The 20,820-nt window shown below is 39.1% G+C and overlaps 1 protein-coding gene across 2 annotated transcripts in view; it reads left to right on the forward strand.

Moving 5' to 3' along the window:
• KCNT2 (potassium sodium-activated channel subfamily T member 2) overlaps positions 1-20,820 on the forward strand; it is a 349,979-nt gene that overhangs the window by 123,292 nt on the left and 205,867 nt on the right. For both annotated transcript variants that reach the window (XM_067467600.1, XM_067467601.1), the window contains exon 2: positions 9,096-9,175. In XM_067467600.1, coding sequence (XP_067323701.1) covers positions 9,096-9,175 — 80 coding nt within the window. The remainder of the gene's footprint in view (positions 1-9,095; positions 9,176-20,820) is intronic.

Below are 20,820 nucleotides of genomic sequence, written 5' to 3' on the forward strand. Positions count from 1 at the left end.
CAGACAGAGTTTTGGAGCACAATACTCCTGAACTCACGATTGTGTTAAAAAACCAAGTATGGATTGTCGATGTTGCAATCCTAGGCAACAGCAGGACTGAAGACAAATAACTGGAAAAGCTGACTGTTTCCAACAGATTTCGGCAAACATTCAATGCTGTAAGAAGCTGAACAAAGACAAAAATGACCAACCCCTCAAATCCCAAAAACAAATCTACATTTACATCAAAAATAATAACATATTATCAAAGCTTAAACTGTAAACATAATACATGTACAATTTCACAACTAAGACCTAGGGAGACAAAATTGAAATATAAACAAAACAAGATAATGTTTAAAATTTTAATTTTTTTTAAGCAGAGAGAGGCACACTGTGCCTTTCTTTCTTTCTTTCTTTTTAAATAATCTTTATTGAGTTTTGAATTTCCATTAAAATATAGATGTATTTTAAATTAGAAAAAGAGAGAAAGGAAAAAAACGAAATAATAATAATAATAATAATAATAATAATAATAATAATAATATAAACAGAATCAGGAAATAGATTTTAAAAAAAGAAAAAAAAGAATTGTTAGACTTCCTGGTGTCTTCCGGAGATCTGTAATTCTTTTTTCTTCCTCCCTTCCCCTCGTCCTCTATTTCTCCTCTCCTCTCATATTTTTGCTCTTCATTTTTCCTTTTCCTCCTTTCTTCCTTAACTAGATCAAAATCTTTTTGCTTTTTTGTCTAAAGTATTCTGTAACCTTTTCCCAGTTTGTCTCATGCAAATTTATTCCTTTACTTCTTGATATGAGAAAGGTAAGTCTGTCCATATTCTTTATCTCTAATATATTTGCTAGTCTCTCATTTTCATCTGGTAATTCTATTTGTTTCCATTTTCTGGCTTAACATATCCTTGCTGCTGTTGCCATTAAAAACAGAAGTTTGTCCAATGTATTGTCGAAGGCTTTCATGGCTGGAATCACTCAGTTCTTGTGGGTTTTTTCGGGCTATATGGCCATGTTCTATGTTTGTCCGGTTTTTTTTCTAGTTCCAGATCATGAATTCCTAATAGGAATAGTTCTGCCTTCCACTGAATCTTTATCTGTAGAATTTCTTGAAGTTCTTTCTGTACTCCTTTCCAGTATCCTTTAACTTTGTCACAGGTCCACCATAGATGAAAATACGATCCTTCCTTTACACTTCCAGCAGCTTGTGCTGGTATTGTTATAGCTTTTCCCTAACTTTTTTGGTGTCATGTACCAACGGTAGGCTGTCTTTACCCAGTTCTCCCTTAGATCAATTGCATAACAGTATTTAAGTTTTACCTTCCAAATTTTTCCCCATTCTTCTTGTTTAATGGTTCTCCTAATATTTTCATCCTATCTTTTTCTATAAAGTTTTCCCCTTTTGTTTCCAACTTCCATTCTAATAGTTTTTTTATATATCTTTGTTATTCATTTCTTTTCCGAGTCCATTATATTGTCTCAAAAGTTTTTTTCCTGGTTGAAACCTATCTTCTTGTCATTTTTGTATTTTTCTGTAATTGTCCAGTATTGTAGCCAGGAAATTTTTTGGTTTGCTGTGTTTAGTTCCTGTTGTGATTTTAAGATCATTTCTCCTTCTTTTTTTAATGTATACTTATATTTTGACCATTTATGCCACCCCATACAACATCTTTGACCAGCTTCCAGAGGCGATACCCACAAAGATGTGCTCTTATATAAGTTATTTTTGTATTTTTCCCAACCCTTCAAAATTGACGATCTTATAAAATGATTACCATTTTTTTCATTTTTATTTCCTTTATACCAAATATATGTATGCCAACCTTCCCTTAATTCTATTCCCTCTAATATTAGTAGCCTCTTTTTCTCCAATTTTGCCCAGTCTTTAGCCCATATCAAGGCGTTTGCACACTGTGCCTTTCTAGCCCTAAATGAGTGGTAAACAATAGGGCTGGGCGGTTTCGTTTCGTTAATTCGTAATTCATTAAAAATTCGTTATTTTTTTTATAATGAAGCAATAACGAACCATTCTGGAGCAACTTAAAAATGAAATGAATTTTTAAATTCGTTTCGTAAATGCTTCGGATTCGTTATGTATTCGTTTCGTTATCGGTTTGAGGTCGTTTCGTTATTATTTCCGCATGTCTGGGGCAAGTTTTATAGTTGTTTTTTGTTTAATTAGTGAAAAAAATTATAATATCACACCAACAGTCAACAACAGAGGGAGAGGGAAGCTTCAGAAGTTCCCCCTGTCCCATTTGGAGGTTTTTTAACGTATTGCACGGTTGCGTCCGCCATTAACGAATCGATTCGTTATTGTTTCGTATTTGTTTCGTTAATGTTTCGTAATTTTTAACATTTACGAAATTTCGTAAATATCGAACTTTTTAAAAGAAAAATTTCGGAATTCTTTTAAATATCGAAACGCAAAAACCCCCAAAAAACGAATCGATTTTAGAAACAAATTTTTCCGTTGTTACCCAGGCCTAGTAAACAAGGTAAAAGTTGTCTCTTGACATTTAGTTCAGTCGTGTCCGACTCTGGGGGTTGGTGCTCATCTCCATTTCTAAGCTGAAGAGCCAGCATTGTTCGTAAACACCTCCAAGGTCATGTGGCCAGCATGGCAGTTAAAACACTCTTATGTTTGCTGTGAATTCTACAACTGGTACAGTGTTTGTGTGTGTGCATGTGTGTGTGTGTGCAATTCCAGAAATTGTTGGACTGCAGCTACCATCACTCAATATAGTTAGTGGTAAAGGATGATGAAGTTCAACAACTATTAAAATTCACTATATACTTTAGGGCAGAAATCATCTCAAACTGTCAGAGAATAGCATTTAGAACTATTTGCTCGTTGGGCCAATTTCTCTTTATCTAATTCTCTGGCCCCAGTATGTGTTACACCACATTTAAGAGTTGCAAACCTGACTCAGTAGAGATGTAATATGTACATTTTTTTCTCATCCTTTATGTCAAGGATATGTTGCTACATTGAGGAAATAGGTTAAACCTGTTTGATTTTTCTGCCTGATCAACAGAACAAGAAGACAAACTTTTTAAAAATGTAACTCCATCTAATAAAAGACAGCACTGTGCAAAATTGTCTCCCCATTCCTTAAGCAAAGCATTCACAGACAGCAAACACATAACTACAGGATTGTTGAACAAAAAGATGTGAACGTCCTGTGCAATGCTTCCACTTTAAATAAAATCTATTCAATGAAGCAGTAGTGATACCAGTTTGTTGAGAAATGTTTGAGTATGTTCAAAATCATTTGTCCAGTTTGCTCACAAAGTTTTGTGAATATGAATACATCATCAAAAAATGCACACGGAGAAGCCCACAGTAGGACCTGAGTATAATAGCATCCTCTTTGAGAGCAGTGTTCTGTTTGATCTGTGAGAAATTGCCCGTACTGTGACAAAAATAGTATAGAAGGGAAGAGAATGTGCCAAGGATGAGAGTCCTGTAGGTTGCATAAATCACTTAAGAAGAACTTCTTTCTTAGAGGTTTCACAAATAGATGTGTAAACATGCTTTTAACAAGATTAATCTTTCGTCAAATGCTTTAATGTGCTAACATTTTGGGTCCAAACTTTGGTGGCAGGTTATGTTGATTGATAAGGAAGGTGTTGACAGACCGTGTATCTGTTCGTACAGTTCTACTTTAGATTTCTTAACATGACAGTGTAGAGGTTCTACATACTGTACTCCCATTGCCCTCATTTTGTATTTAGCTAACACCCAACCAGCTACATTTAGTTCTTCGGCTGAATCAAGTGGAAGTTCTCCACCTGGTCGCAACCCAACATAAAATATGAATAGTGACACTTTCCTCAGGGATGTTCGGGGAAGTGGGAGAGATGATTCTCCAAGCCACCTCTTTCACAGTGCCTTGCAAGAGAGTGCCTTCAAACTGTAGAAACCAGTAGGAGTGTGCACAATAACATTTTAGTATTCCAGATTCCATGTATTTGGTGGATTTGGCTTCCAAGTGCATGAAAACGAGCCTAGTTTTGGGGAGGGGGGGGGCAACTGAAGCCTTGGCTGATATGGATCACAGCAACCAGATTTTTTGGGTTAGTGAGGTTGAGCAACACTCTAACTGAGGCGGAGGTAGATTGTGGCAGCTTGTATATCAGACAAGCTGTGGCTTCTCCCTTTCTTTCCTCCCTGGCAGCCTCCTCCATCCCTTCCAGAAGCTCACCCCTCAATGCCCACTTGAGGAAAATGGGAACTCACTTTCCCAACAGCACTTTGGGCAGTGTGGGCATTGAAAGAGCCAGTGTTCCCTCCCAGGGCATGATGGGAGTTGAGGTTTTTCTATCCCTGTGTTTCCCAATTTTTTCTCAGCCAGTAAGCAGCCTGGTTGTCCATTCTCCTATCCTCTTGTGCTGTGTGCTTGGGACTTCAATTCCCAGAACCCCCTTGTGGTTTTTAAAGAAAATACGAGGGTTGAATGAAAAGTATTGCCTTCATCTTCGTAACTCCTCAACAGATGGCAGTACTGGTATGCGGCAGGTACTGGCTTGTTCAGTAGACTCTCCTCCACAGTTTCATTTTGGTGAGAATCTTAACATTGAATGGTTGTGTTGTTGAAGTGCAAAGTTTGGAATCCTGCACAGACGGTCGGTCACACCTCTCTAAGAATTTCAGTGTCCCCCAGCATGACTCTATACTTAGCTTCAGCTGAAGAATCTAGAGATTCCTAGAGAAAATGCTTCTCTATGGAGCTGTAGATCCTTCAGTATGACCCTATGATCAGTTTCTTGTAAAAATTGCACCAAGAGAATATTTTAATCAAATCTACAAATAATCAGATATTCAGAAACCAAAACCATGGACGGCCAACTGTAGTTTTGCATATCGGAGGTGTCATGCCTTTCTGCTTAAAGTAGTGCTGGATGTCAATTAGAAGAAACTGTATTGTCTCAGCTACAAGGCACATTCACATTTTCAATGCATTTTAGGTAGCATATTTTTTCTTGAATTTATTTAAATCCTTCAGTTTCTTACCAAATGAATATCAGTCACTTTCTCTGTAAAAACACATTTTGTTTTCCCTTATGCATTATGTTTTTGTGCCTAATTTCCAGCAATATACATACAAACAATCTACACACCCACCAAGAAAATCCAACAAATGCTACGTTCAGCAAAGGACAAGAGAGATCCTCTCACCTCTGCAGGAGTCTACCGTATACCATGCAGCTGTGGACAAGTCTACATAGGGACTACCAAATGCAGCATTGCCCAAACAAGAATCCAGGAACATGAAAGGCAGTGCAGACTACTTCAGCCAGAGAAGTCAGCCATAGCAGAGCATCTGGTGAACCAGCCTGGACACAGCATATTATCTGAGAACACAGAAATGCTGGACCACACCAACAACCACCATGTCAGACTACACAGAGAAGCCATTGAAATCCACAAGCATGTGGACAATTTCAACAGAAAGGAAGAGACCATAAAAATGAACAAAATCTGGCTACCAGTATTAAAAAAACTCTAAAATTACAACAGCAAAACAACAGAGAGGAAACAACCAGGCACATCTTAACACCTCTCAACAAAAGATTTTCCCAGGCTCAGCCAGGCCTTCAAATGCTAATGAAGGTGGTCAGTTGAAACATGCACACCTAGCGCCAGCAGAGAAGAGCTCTTTGCCCCACCCCAGACATTCCACAGATATATAAACCCATTGTCCTAATTCCAACAGACCTCACTACCTCTGAGGATGCTTGCCATAGATGCAGGCGAAACGTCAGGAGAAATGCCTCTAGAACATGGCCCTATAGCCCGAAAAAACCCGCAAGAACCTAATATACAGTATTTGCACATTTTTTGCCATTAATATTGCATGTGCATTTTAGCTACATATTGCAAAAGAAGAACATATTGCAAAAATCTGGGGCAGTATGGAGTATCGTGTGTGGCACATTCTGGAATTGCCAATTGGTTCAAGAGGTGCAGATTAGGCTTTAGGCTTATACCTCCACACTGGTTTCTAACTGTCATCTGATTTTTGCATTTTTTTTTCTAGACTTTTTGCTCTAGCTTTTTAGGGACTACTTTGATATTGCAGAACCAGAAACCAAGGAACCTGCCAACCTGTCAGTGAAGTTTGAAAGAGTGTTGGAACATGAAACTAGTGAAGTGCTTTTGGAAACCCTTTTTCCTTTTTGTCATGGAAACCATCACAAAGGAATGCCAGTCTACTAGGCAGTTAGGGTTGTTAAGGAATAGGAAGCAGAACAACACAGGGCACTATTAGGTCATCAAAGCCATTCATAATAGGAGTTTAAAGCAAAATGATTAGCTCCTACACTTTCTCCCCTCATTAACAATGCATGACCTCTTACTGTTAACATGCTGTTCTTTCATGCTACAAGTGCTGTGATTTTCGTTTTGAAAATACAGGTATGCAGCTCAAAACTGTGTGAATCTAATTATAACAGCATTTTCTTTTTAGTTAATATTCTAGGTCTGTGCACTTGTACGCCTTCATGCCCTTGCTTGACATTTTCTTTTTGAAGTTAAATTTTCAATATTCAATATGTGATGACATTAAACCATGTCAGTATTGAAAGTACAAATATTAACACCATTGTGCTGTCACATGCTGGGCCTATAGGAATTGGCTTTTGAATAGGACGTGCTCTTTGTGCCCAGCGGGAAGACGGGGTGCCTCGAGTGAGAGGCCCTAAAGATTTTCCTATATGTCTTTGGAAGCTTGAAAAGTTTGGAAGCTTGAAAAGACGATAGGCAGGTGGCTGCAAACCAAGGGAAGCCACCTTATTGCAAAATGCATGTAAAGGGGGTTAAGAGATCGGGGTCTCTTATTGCTCCTTTGTGACAGGAATATGCAAGGGTGTTACAAGTGATGAGAGAGAAAGGTGTGTGTATATGGTAGGTTTGCTGCCACCACCCCAAATCACTGGTTGAGGAATTAACTAGATGATATACTTGAGGTAAAATGTCCCTATACACCGGTTCTTCTTTTTAGCTCCCTTTCCTGTGACTGAACTGCAGAGATATAGAGGCTGACTGGAACTAGCTTTAAATGACAAAACAAGGCTGAGGCAGATTAAAAGTAAACTAGAGAACAGGTTTATTGAAATATTTGAAACAGACAACTCATTACTGAGTGGTACATATGCGTAGTTGGTTTCTGAGGCACAGACTTATAAAATAAATGGTTGCTTAAGAAAGAGTAACTTTTCTTTGATGTGAGTTACATTCCTCACACTATTCTATAACAAGTAACAGTGTGTTTCTCAGACCAGCCGCCCTGGCTGTCTGCGAGAGTAACTAGGTTCCTTCTAGACTACTCTGCACTGTAGGGAAATAAACCCACTTGTATTCTCTCCAAATACAAGTCAACAAGCCTTCTCTTTGACTGTCCAAGCCAAAGTACCCTGAAGCACTTGCCCTCTATTATTCCCTCCCAGTCTAATTCTAACTCACTCAGAAACTCTCTTCTCCCTGCCTGAAAATCCTAATCCTATCTCTTTCAGATCAAATCCCTCTTCTCTCTTTTAGATCAAAACCATCTCTCTTCTAGATCAAATAATTCTTCTCCCCTCTGACAGAAAGTACAGCTTTTTTACACACTCCTTCAACTCCTCCCCTAGGGGTTTGAGCCAATCAGGAGTTAGCTGACTCCTCCCCTTGCCTCTCTGCCTTACCAAAATGTCAGCTATCCTGAGCTACCCTCCCAACATGGAGGCCTGCTCACTGACTCCCAGGCTGCAGCCTACGAAGCAAAGGTATGATTTCACTACAGCATGGAACTTTGGAATACATGCAAATACTCAAAGAAAGACAAGGAAGTTGGAGCTCCTGGTACAGCCGTACCAGCACAACCATGGTAAAACTGAGTTTATACCATTTTTGTACAGAGCTGTTTTTCTACAAGTAGACACCTGGTTGTATGCTGTAGCTGATTCTGATGCTCTTCTCATTCTCCCGCCCCTGTCTCAGGCGCGATTGGTGGGGATGAGAGAAAGGGCATTCTCGGTGGTGGCCCCTCGCCTCTGGAACTCTCTCCACAGGGAGATCAGGCTGGCTCCCTCCCTACCCACATTCCATAAGGAATTAAAAGCATATTTCGTTGTGCATTTGACTGACGACACCCTTGACATACGACCTATATCGCGACCAAATTATCATTCAACCTGAATTTCCTTTATTACATTACTATTCCGATTTTGTAAGTCTAACTGAATTGTTTCTTATCCTGTTAAATTGCTCTGTTTTCATATTTCCTATGCTATTATGCATTTTCATCCACCTTATTGAAGCAATTACTCTTTAATCAGCTCGTATATAGGCCTCCCCCCCCCTTTTTCAAATTAGTTTTTTTTTTGTTGCTTGATGCTACACAAGTATACAACCATTTTTAGACTATACTTTTTACTTGGTCTGAAAACCTTTCCAAACTTTTGAATGCATGAAAAAAGTTGGGAAATATGCAGAATCTTCTGATGTGTCTGTTACTTGATGCTTGTCTATTATTATGTTGTTTTTTATTTGTAAATTGTATTTTGTTTTGCTTTGCTTTTAATTGTATGTTCCCTGGGCTTGGCCCCATGTAAGCCGCCCCGAGTCCCTTCAGGGAGATGGAGGCGGGGTAGAAAAATAAAGTTCTTCTTCTTCTTCTTCTTCTTCTTCTTCTTCTTCTTCTTCTTCCTCTTCCTCTTCCTCTTCCTCTTCCTCTTCCTCTTCTTCTTGCTGATCTGTTCTACTGCCCAGTCCTTGGATTCTCTGCTATGCATTACAGTACTTGCTAGGTTGCTGTGGAATGAATTGCTCAGAAACTAACTGTTCTTGTGATAAACTTAAATATTTTAGTGTATGCATTATACTGTGCAGGATAAAACTGTGATATATCTAGCATAGGACATTAAAACATACTGCAATTTATAGTTCACTGAATCATGGTTGCAAGGGATACCTTCCTTCCCTGATACTATAAACATGTATGAAAGTACTTGTGTATTTTGGGAAAAACATATACATTTATAAATACCAGATATTCTATTGTGCATAATTATTTGTTTCATTTAACAAATGGATTAACATGTACTCTTTTTTCCTTTTTAGGGTAGAAGTTGAATTCTACATGAATGAAAATACATTTAAAGAAAGGCTAAAACTATTTTTCATCAAAAACCAGCGATCAAGTAAGTGATCTGTTTTCAGTAATCATGGGGGTAAAGAAATGCTTCTGAAAAATAATGACTGAGGTGTGGGCACAAGCGGCATGCCAAAGATATCTACCCATGCATCACAAAAAGATGCATGAAGCTAAAATTTATCTGCATGTTGAATGACCCATATTTGGCTACCTATAACATTTCTTTCTAAGCATCACTTGCTGCAATGGTCCTTAAACTGAGACTACACCAGAATTGTGGCGCAGCTGGCTGAGTGTCAGCTGCATTAAAGATCCCTCTGACCAAAATGTTATGAGTTCGAATCCAGCCTGGGTTGGAGTGGGTTTCCAACCAATTGTGTGTAGCCTGTTGTCGGCCTTTGCAACCCGAAAGACAGTTGCATCTGTCAAGTAGGAAAATTAGGTACCACCTTAAAGTGTGAGGAGGCTAAATTAACTAATTTATGAGGCCATAAAGAAGACTTCAGCAAAGCATTCCAGCGGGGAAGCATGCGGGGAATGCGGAAGTCCTTCATCAGCGTTGCAGATGGATGTTGAAAGCGACAGCTCCCCTGGTGGCCAGAAAAAGTTAAATAGCCTCTGTGTATGACTGTATATGTTTGTATGTCAAAAATTGGCATTGAATGTTTGCCATATATGTGTACACTGTAATCCGCCTTGAGTCCCCTGCGGGGTGAGAAGGGCGGAATATAAACGCTGTAAATAAATAAATAAATAAATACATTGTCTTCAGAGGGGATTAGCAAAGTAGTCCCTAGAACAGTGGTTCTCAACCTGTGAGTCTCCAGGTGTTTTGGCCTACAGCTCCCAGAAATCCCAGCCAGTTTACCAGCTGTTAGGATTTCTGGGAGTTGAAGGCTAAAACATCTGGGGACCCACAGGTTGAGAACCACTGTCCTAGAATCTAGGCTACTGTATGCTGAACAAAAAGGTTGTGATTACCTGATGTGCTCTTGGCCCTACTTGTGACATCAGTGGGCCTTGGTCCCTCCCTTGGTCACTGAAAAGCAAACCAATTGATGAAGTTTCCAAGTGTCCACCATCCAGTGACCTCCCAATAACTTTTTGTTAATCTCTATTCTGATAGTTTGGGAATAATATCCAGTCAAGGGTGTGGAGGAAGATAGCTCCTATGCCTTGGTCTTCCAAGATTATGGCCCTAACCATTGCTTCTCTAAAGCTCATGGCAGTGGACGAAAAGTGGTGATGAGGTCCATTGTCATAGCCTTTTTTTCCTCAGATGCTATTAGAAGTATGTCATACTCTTTCTACCTGCCTCTATCCATCCATCTTCTGTTTCTCCTCAACTTCCAGGTGACATGGGTTGAGATCCTATACCTCAGGATCTTATCCCAGGTTTTCTGTTTAACCCAGATTATCAGGCAGTGTGGACTCATATAATCCAGTTTAAAGCATAAAATCTGGGATCCAATCCTGGGATATAGGGACTTTCTGGAAGGGCCCATAGAAAGGGAAGCATTGGAACAACATCAATATCCTCCCTGTGAAGTAAGTTACCTGGAAAATCACATTCGCTTATCTAAATTAGTGAAAGAGGCTTCTTATACCTACACATCCACTTTCCAAATCACCATCCTATATACAAGGGGTGCCTGACTGTGTGAGGTGCATGCATTTCAGCATGTTCAAAACAACATGCTTCTGTGTATTGTCGAAGGCTTTCATGCTTTGGGTTGCTATTTTGGAGTAATTTTCAGCGAACTTCTTTTCTTTTTCTTTTTTTAGAAGATTGCAAATGAGTTTCTTTAGAATACTACTTATATAATTGTTTGTGTAATAAGATAAGTAACTGTATCTTTCGGAATGAAAAATAAATGATTTGGATTTGTCGCTTGTTGAGACAGCCATATTGTAACTCCCAGGACTCTCAATAGAATGGGCACACCTTGCTTTGGTAGTCCTTCCATTTGCAAGACTTACAATTCATTCTGAAGTATAGTAGTATGCACAGAAATATTTACTACATTTATTATACTTCAAAATTTACTTCTCTCCATTCTGCTGAATAACCAAAATATCCCAAATAATAATAATAATAATAATAATAATAATAATACTTTATTTATACCCCACCTCCATCTCCCCAAGGGACTCGGAGCGGCTTATTTGAGGCCAAGCCCAACAACACATCAATAAACAAGAAAGCAATAAACAAAAAATAACAATACAGTTAAATAAATCACATATAAACATTAACATGCAAGGATTAAAAAACCTATGGCCGGGCCAGATGTAATAGTCAAAAGTTAAAAAAATAAACGCTGGGCATGAACAAGATAGGATATATCTAATAGGAGGGCTTTAAAGAAATGAGGGGAGTGTAATCCAAGCCAAGTTAAAGTGCATTTGAGGACATTTTGCTGGGAATTATTTCCTTATTCTGGGAAGGCACACTGGAACAGCCACATTTTCAGGCTTCTCCTAAAGACCGCCATTGTTGGGGCATGCCTGATATCCCTGGGAAGTGAGTTCCAGAGTCTGGGGGCATCACTGAAAAGGCCCTCTCCCTTGTCCCCAGCAATCGCGCCTGCGAGGGAGGCGGGAGCAAGAGCAGGGTCTCTCCAGATGAACGAAGAGACCATGTGGGTTTGTACACAGAAATGCAGTTATCCAAACCGTTCAGAAGCAAACTCCCTTCTAGAATGTGTATGTGCAGTGTACACGAGGGTTGGGTAACCATGGAAAAATTTGATTCTAAACTCGTTTTGTTTTTAGGGGGCACTTGCGTTTCGTTTTTTTTAATAATTCCGAAATTTTCCTTTTAAAAATTTCGAAATATACGAAATTTCGTAAAATTACGAATCGATTCGTTAATGGCGGACGCGATTGCGCAATATGCTAAAAAAACCTCCAAATGGGACAGGGGGAACTTCTGAAGCTTCCCTTTCCCTCTGTTGTTGACTGTTGGTATGATAAAACAAACAACAACTATAAAACTTGCACCAGACATGCAAAAATAATTACGAAATAATTACGAAATAATTTTGAAATAATTACGAAATAATAACAAAATAATTACGAAATAAATTGAAAAAATTGTTTTGAATCTAATTTACTCCTCACACTATTCCTGCATGGCTCAATATTGGATCGTAAGCTAATTTAAATACGAATTAATAACGAATTACAAAATTAACGAACAAAACCGCCCAAGCCTAGTGTACACATTTCTCATATCCCATAAATAATCCAAACTCCAAATTTACCAGCTGTAACACAATTTGTTGCCAAAAACTCCTCTTCAGATTCAAATCAGTATTAACCAGCATATCCTTTCTGCTTGTAAAGCCAAACAAATCAGGAGCTGATTCTCTAACACTGACATATATTGTGGCAGAAATCAGATATCTCTAAATATTGCTCTATATAGATACATGACTAAATGAACAAAAAGAGATAAATTCATTAAAATTTCAGGGCAAAATTTTCCCTGTTATCTAAGGAATTGGCTGATCACATGGCAGTTACCTTCTTTTTTATTTAAACAATTCCTCATGTTTTTTTCTTTTGTAAATTGCGGACTATTGCAAATTGGCCCTCCTGTAGATAGCTGCAAATTGGCCGGTGGAGTTGTGAAACTACTGAAAGGCAAAAAAATCCATAAGAACAAGTAACAAAGTGTCTTTATTCTGGTGCTGCTCAGCACAAGAAAATTATAAAACCAGAAGTCATTAGGTGGACCTAGTCTTCAATCAAAATCTGACTACCTTACTATCTGAAACCTTACTATCTGAAACCTTCTTCTTTCAGGCCAGCTGTTATTTGGGGGTTATTTGGCCCTTCCAGACAGACCCAAAACACGAGACCTGTCTTATTTTATACCTGAGGCATCCCAATGACACCTCAAGTGATTCCAGGCTTTGTCTCTATTTTTAAGGGCTAAATAGGATGAAAGCAAGGAGTTTAAGGAGCTCTGTTGGCTGCAGTTTATCTTCAGGTCCCAATTCAAGGTGCAGGTCATCACCTATAAAGCCCTAAACGATTTGGGACCCACCTACCTTTGTGACTGCATCTCCTACCATAAATCTACACGATCCCTCTGATCCTCTCGAGAGGCCCTTCTCTCACCCTTTCCTCTTTCACAGGCTCGACTTGTGGGAACGAGAAAGAAGGCCACTGTGGCCCCCTGCTTTTGAAACGCAATACCCAACCCTAACTGCTTTCAAGAAAGATCTAAAAACCTGGCTGTTTCGATGTGCCTTCGGGGAGTGACCACTCAACCCATCAAGTTGTTCCACCTATAGTTGCCCTTAGATAAAATCACCTTCCCATTTCCCCCTATAAGGCCAAACTCAATTGTTCCTCCCTTCAGGACTTCCTCTCTTACAAATGCACTTTCATCCTTATCTCACTCAGGGTTTTAACCTTTTAACCTTTTATCTCATATATCTGTTTATTTTATGTGTTATTTATATATTTTGTTATGATGTATTTTTGTTATTTTATCTTGAATCATATTGTATTATTTTGGGCTTGGCCTCATGTTAGCTGCCCCAAGTCCCCTTTGGGGAGATGGTGGCGGGTTATAAATAAAGATGATGATGGTGATAATGATGATGATGATGATGATGATGATGATGATGATGATTATTATTATTATTATTGAAGCTGGTATTACTATCCCTTCTCCATGGGCTGCTTGACATGCCTGAGCCCAGAGAGGAGGGATGAAATCCTCCTAGGAGAATAAGATAGATGTGAAATCTAGCTAGTTAAACTAACGCATCGATATAAATAAAAAATGTAATGTTTGTTTGTGGGATTAACATAACTCAAGAACCACTGCATGAATAGACACCAAATTTGGACACAATACACCTATCAGGCCAACGAGTGATCATCACTCATAAAAACACTGAAAAACACAGTGGAAGGGACTTAAAAAGCAAAAAAAAGCAAAAAAAGCGCTACAGCGCATGCGTAAAAACGACTTCCCCGGCAAACAAAACACACAATAGCATATCCACATTCCCTTCCAGACTACAGCTCCCAGCATCCCCTAGACCAGGCCCTTTAGGAGAGGAGGATAATCCAAATGCACTGCTTTCAAGCTGATAGCTTTCTTCTCCTTGGATTTCTTTGAGAGCATCCCAGTCTCTGCGTATTTCAAGTTTCCTATTCCTGGACTGCAACTCCCAGCAATCCTCCAGATAGATAGAATAGATGGAGATAGATAGATAGATAGATAGATAGGTAGATAGATAGATAGATAGATAGATAGATAGATCAGGAGGACTGTTGGGAGTTGCGGTCCAAGAATAGTTAGAGAAGGAAGAAAGAGGAGAAAGAGGAAGGGAAAGAAAAGGGGGGAGGAAGAGAAGGAAGGAAGGAGAGAATGAAAGAAAAAATGGAAGGAAGGAAGAAAAGAGGGAAGGAAGGAAGGAAGGAAGGAAGGAAGGAAGGAAGGAAGGAAGGAGAGAAAGAAAGGAGGAGAGAAAGAGGGAGGGCAGGTTGGCCACTGCAACATGTGGTGGGTACATCTAGTTGTTAAATAAAATGCCTAATGCTAAAAGATTTTTCCTAACATTCTGGCTTGTAAGTGTAATCTTGAAATGGCAGTTTTCAGAATGTTTGAGCTTTACAGAAACTTGTATCATTCCTTCCTCAATTATACTTTGAAAGACTATCCCTGGATTCAGCCCAGCAATAGCTTGCAAGTCTTCTCACTTAATGGTGAAATAAATAATGATATTTAATGGGTATGAGTGCGAAACTGCAGTGTAAATTTTCCTTTTGTTTATGCATTTGTTTTCTATGATTTTGACTGTGACAAAATTTGACAATTAATTGAAATTAGAATTTTAATCGGGAAATGTTATTTAATGAAATACAGAAACAGATTGTAGACTACAATTACTACTTTTTTTCGTTTTGAGATGATAAAACGATAGAATAAAATTATAATAGCAGCAAATGGAAATTCTAGCTAATTAAGGGGAAAATATGCTTGATGAAATTAAATAACAAATGTCAGAGGCACTTTTCATGGCACAGTTAATAGGAAATGTTGTTTGAGTACTTATGCTGGTTGGTTGGCAACCTGCATGAGAAAAAGGCGGTGGAGGAGGGAACCCCTGTTTGAAATACGGCTTTGTTTCCATCTGCCTTATTATCTATCAGCAATATAAAATGTCACCAGTATACCAGCTTCTGATCCTATGATAATAAAAGTAAAATAAACGGTAACAGATGGAACTATGGGTTTCACTTTCATCTTGTTGATCCTACTTATGAACTGCAAATCATTTGAATGTTCTATATCTTCAATTTAACTTTCTATAGAATGTGAAGGCCTTGTAAAAAAATTTAGAGGGACCCCCCCCCCCCAATTATCCTAAGCTTTATTTTTATAGAAAAAATATGGGGGAAATTAATTGCAGAAAGCTAAATCCTAGATTGATGAATATAATGTTTAAGATGCTCATATATTTTACTCATCACCCCTATTGTTTCGGAAAACTGTGTAGCAGGTAGATTTTTATGAAAGAGTATGTACAACTGTTCTCCTCACACTGTTAGTCTGTAGCCTGGTAGCAGATGATAAATGAGCTAGTTGTCTGTTCAGAGTGCATTTTCAAGGGAAAGAAGTGTGGCACAAATGTTGGACTGGTGCCTAGCACATTAGGAAAAACGTGAATTACCATACATCAGGTAGAAGCAGCTATCTACAAAATAAAGCTATTCCAATTCCTGGTCATGGTGTCCTTTTCTCAGTTCTTTTTATGACATTGAATGCCTTGCATCTACTTGATACTATGGAGAGGTAGAGTAGAAAAAAAATAAGTTTCTTCTACCAGTGTTGATAGATTGACGTGTTCATAGTGTCTTAATTTTGGCTCCCAAAACTGGCAAAACTCGTGTGGTTCATTACAGTTCAAGTGTTCCTTACAGTTTAAGACATTGTATTTTGTGCTGATAAAATAGCAATGTAACATTCTACCTAGAAGTGGTAGCAATTCAGCAGCCCCTCCACCCATTGGGTTGTTGTAGGTTTTTCCGGGCTATATGACCATGTTCTAGAGGCATTTTCTCCTGACGTTTCGCCTGCATCTATGGCAAGCATCCTCAGTAGTAGTGAGGTCTGTTGGAAGTAGGGAAATGGGTTTATATATCTGAGGAATCACCAGGGTGGGACAAAGGCCTTTTTTCTGCTGCAGCTAGGTGTGAATGTTTCAACTGACCACCTTGATTAGCATTTAATGGCTTGGAAGTGCTTGGGGGGACTCTTTTGTTGAGAGTGATTTGATGTGCCTGATTGTTTACTCTCTGTTGTTTTGCTGTTGTAATTTTTGAGTTTTTTTAAAATACTGGTAGCCAGATTTTGTTCATTTTCATGGTTTCTTCCTTTCTGTTGAAATTGTCCACTTGCTTGTGGATTTCAATGGCTTCTCTGTGTAGTCTGACATGGTGGTTGTTGGTGTGGTCCAGCATTTCTGTGTTCTCAAATAATATGCTGTGTCCAGGTTGGTTCATCAGGTGCTCTGCTATGGCTGACTTCTCTGGTTGAAGTAGTCTGCAGTGCCTTTCATGTTCCTTGATTCGTGTTTGGGCAATGCTGCATTTGGTGGTCCCTATGTAGACTCTCCACCCATTGTTTTTTTAAAAAATGGTTTCTGAAAAGATCAGTGTTTACTTCAAAAGAATGACAGTGTTCTGGTAAGGCTGTACCAGGAGCTCCAGCGTATCTTGCTATTTGTTGAGTGTTGTATGTTTTTTAAAGTTCTATGCATTTGCAGTTAGATGGCTTTCCTTACTTTGCAGTTATTGGGTCAATGACCTGTCAATTATCATTAGGTCCCCTAGTTCCGCCCCCTTTTTGGGTTTTGGAGGGAATAGGAGCCATTTTAGGTCAGTCCACACAGAGAAGTCTTTCTTACAGGACTTAAACCAGGACCTCCTGTAAAAGGCTTCATCATTTACAGCTTGGCCGGGGAGAAATAGCCCCATAGCTTGGCCAGGGATATACAGTCTCAGCACAGCTTTTGTTGGAGACTTTACAGTTTGCCAGAAATTTCAGTACTTCTGAATAATCAAGTTTAGGATTGCATTACATTTGCCACTTTAGAACAGTATGCAAATGTACTCTCATGACAGTAACCTAAAATTATCATAGGCATTATCACAACTGACATAACAGTGTAAACTAGCATTCAATGCTATGTAAACAACTTGTATTTACAGTAACAATGATGACATAATGAGTCCATTGTGATACTGAAGAAGTATCTCACCTGAATTTGATAAAAAAAGTTAGAATTATGATTGGGTGTCATCACATATGGATTACTTCCCACCTCAAACTAGGGATATAAATAAACCTTTACTTGTCTTTTTCTTTCTTGCAAGAATGAGAGACCACATTTCAATGTTGGCCTTTGACTCTAGAGAACAGGGTTTAAATCCCAGATTGGCCATGAAAACTTATTGGGTGAATTTGGACAGGTTACATACATTTGGACAATACATACTTTTACTCTCAGAAAATCCAATGATAGATTCGCCTTAGGGTTGTCTTAAGGTGGAAATGACTTGAAGGCACACAACAAGAGGGAATTTGGTCAATTTGTATAAGCTGAACACATTCTCCAATACCCAGTTGTGTTACAAGGGTATACTTCTAAAAAAATAGAAGAATGGATTAGCTGTTCTGAGACCCTCGATGAGGGAGAGAAGGTGGGATATAAAATAAAGTAAATAAATGTATTGTCGGAGGTTTTCACGGCTGGAATCACTGGGTTGTTGTAAGTTTTTCAGGCTGTATGGCCACATTCCAGAAGCATCCACTCCTGGCATATTGCCTGCAGGTATGGCAAGCATCCTCAAAGGTTGTGAGGTCTGTTGGAAACTAGGAAAATGGGGTTTATATCTGTGGAATGATTCCCTTTTTCCTTGCACAGAAATCAATCAGAGCAGTCATGATATTTAAGCAAGGTTTAATAGTGTGTGTGTTTGTGTATAAATTGACTTCATCTATAAGTAGTGGGACCAAATGGATTTTTCTATGAATGGTAGATACATTGAGATCATTCTGCAGAGAGGGGAAAACAACAGTGGCACCTTAGTGGGCCAACCACCCATGACATGTCTCTCACCATTTTTATGTGAAAGCCTTCGAGAATAGATAATGATGACAGAGACAATGTCGTTCCTGTATTTAAAGGAAACGTCAAGAGTGCCTTCTCGCTTCCCCTCTCCCTCAGCCCTGATAGGCTTAGGAGAGCATGTGGCATACCAAGTTTGCCTACGTTGCCCAGTAGAGTTTGCTTGTGCTGAAGAAGAAACTGACTCACTACGATTTAGGAGTAATAACAAACTTTTGCAAAATTCTCTAAATACTTCATTTAATTCATTTGTGTGAGGATGGGAGGGGGGCAGAGGGTTAATATGAGAGTTGAATGAAAAGTAATGCCTCCACCTTCGTTACTTGGTTTTGGATGGGAATATTTTAATAAACCAAATGCAGAAATAATCCTTAGAATGTGCTCTTTAACTACCACTGTTCACTTTTCGACATAATCACCAGACAATTGGATACATTTCTGATAACAATGAACAAGTTTTCTGAAGCTGTCACGGAAGAAGTCGACACTCTGTTTCCGCAACCAGCATCTCACAGTTCTCTCAACATCTTCATCAGAAGCATAATGATATCCCCAAAGATCTTCTTTTATTATTGGGAACAGATGGAAGTCAGATGGTGTTAAATCTGGATTGTATGGAGGATGCCATACAGTGGTGAGATCTAATCTCTGAAGTTTCAAGTCTGGCACTTTCATTTCAGGCATCAGTATCCTAGGTACCAATTGTGCACAGATCTTCCGATAGCCAAGCCAAGCAATAATGTGACCCACATGTTCTTGCGAAATGGCAATTATATTTGAAATTTCTCTCTGAGTGATACAACGATCATCATGAATCAATCTGTCAACCTTTTGCTTGTGAAACTCGGTGGTTGCTGTCACAGGATGTCCAACTCTTTGTTTATCATGCAAGTCAGATATTCCTACCTCAACATCTTTAAACTTTCTTACCCAATGACACACAGTACTCACATCAACACAATCGCTATAAACAGCTTGCATTCTCTGATGAATCTCCATTGGGGTCACGCCTTCTGCTGCCAAGAATTCAATGACTGGGTTGTTGTGGGGGTTTTTTCGGGCTGTATGGCCATGGTCTAGAGGCATTCTGTCCTGACATTTCACCTGCATCTATGGCAAGCATCCTCAGAGGTAGACCACCTTGATTAGCATACAATGGGCTGACTGTGCTTGGAGCAAACTTTTGTTGAGAGGTAATTAGATGTCCTTGCCTGCTTCCTCTCTGTTGTTCTGCTGTTGCAATTTTAGAGTTTTTTTAATACTGGTAGCCAGATTTTGTTCATTTTCATGGTTTCCTTTTTTCTGTTGAAATTGTCCACATGCTTGTGTATTTCAATGGCTTCTCTGTGTAGTCTGACATGGTGGTTATGAGAGTGGTCCAGCATTTCTGTGTTCTCAAATAAAATGCTGTCTCTAGGTTGGTTCATCAGGTGCTCTGCTATGGCTGATTTCAACCAGAGAAAAGTTTGCTCCAAGCACAGTCAGCCCATTGTATGCTAGTCATGGTGGTCAGTTGAAACATTCACACCTAGCTCCAGCAGACAAAAGTCCTTTGTCTCACCCTGGCCATTCCACAGATATATAAACCCTTTTCCCTAGTTCCAACAGACCTCACTACCTCTGAGGATGCTTGCCATAGATGCAGGTGAAACGTCAGGAGAGAATGTCTCTAGACCATGGCCATACAGCCCGAAAAAACCCTACAATAACCCAGTGATTCCGGCCATGAAAGCCTTCGACAATACAAATTCAATGACTGATCGTCTGAGCAGGGTTCCATACTTCGCACTTTAACAACACAACCTTTCAATGCTAAGGCTTCCTGCCAAAATGGAACTGTAGAGGAGAGTCTACTGAACAAGCCAGTATCTGCCACATACCAGTACTGCCATCTGTTGAGGAGTTACGAAGGTGGAGGCATTACTTTTCATTCAACCTTCATAAATCGGGTCATAAGTACAAATTTACCAAAACACATACGATTTATGACATGGATCCAAAGTTTTGCACAGCCCTACCATATACAGAAGCTTCCATTTGAATATTAACAGAATACTAGCAATGAGATATTGTCCTCCACCACACTGGAGGGTGTGTAATAAGACAAGAGAACATATGTCCTATAAAACTGGGGAAGAACTGGTAGTTGTATACCTCTCAGTTGTCTAGAACATTTGCTTCTTACAAATAATAGTGCTTCCAGCCTTTATTCTGTGCAAAATTCACACATGGTTTTTCTGTTGCAGAAAACAGCATTGTCTGTACAGTATTTTCTACACATCTCCATATACTCGCATATACATTTTCATTTTCGATCACTCATTCACTGTAGAACTTATATCTTCTCTGACCTTGGAGAGAAAATTGTTGAACCCAGAGAACAAGCTGAGTCATATAAATGGCTTGCCACTTTGAACAACTCAAAATTGGCTTCATGATGGCAGTAGCAAATGAAAGACTATATTGTGCCAGCTAACAGTGAGCATCCAAACCAGTTGTTTGTTCAGAAAGATAATTCTGTAAAATTCAA

Source organism: Anolis sagrei, chromosome 4 (assembly GCF_037176765.1).
Source record: "Anolis sagrei isolate rAnoSag1 chromosome 4, rAnoSag1.mat, whole genome shotgun sequence".
NCBI lineage: Eukaryota > Metazoa > Chordata > Lepidosauria > Squamata > Dactyloidae > Anolis > Anolis sagrei.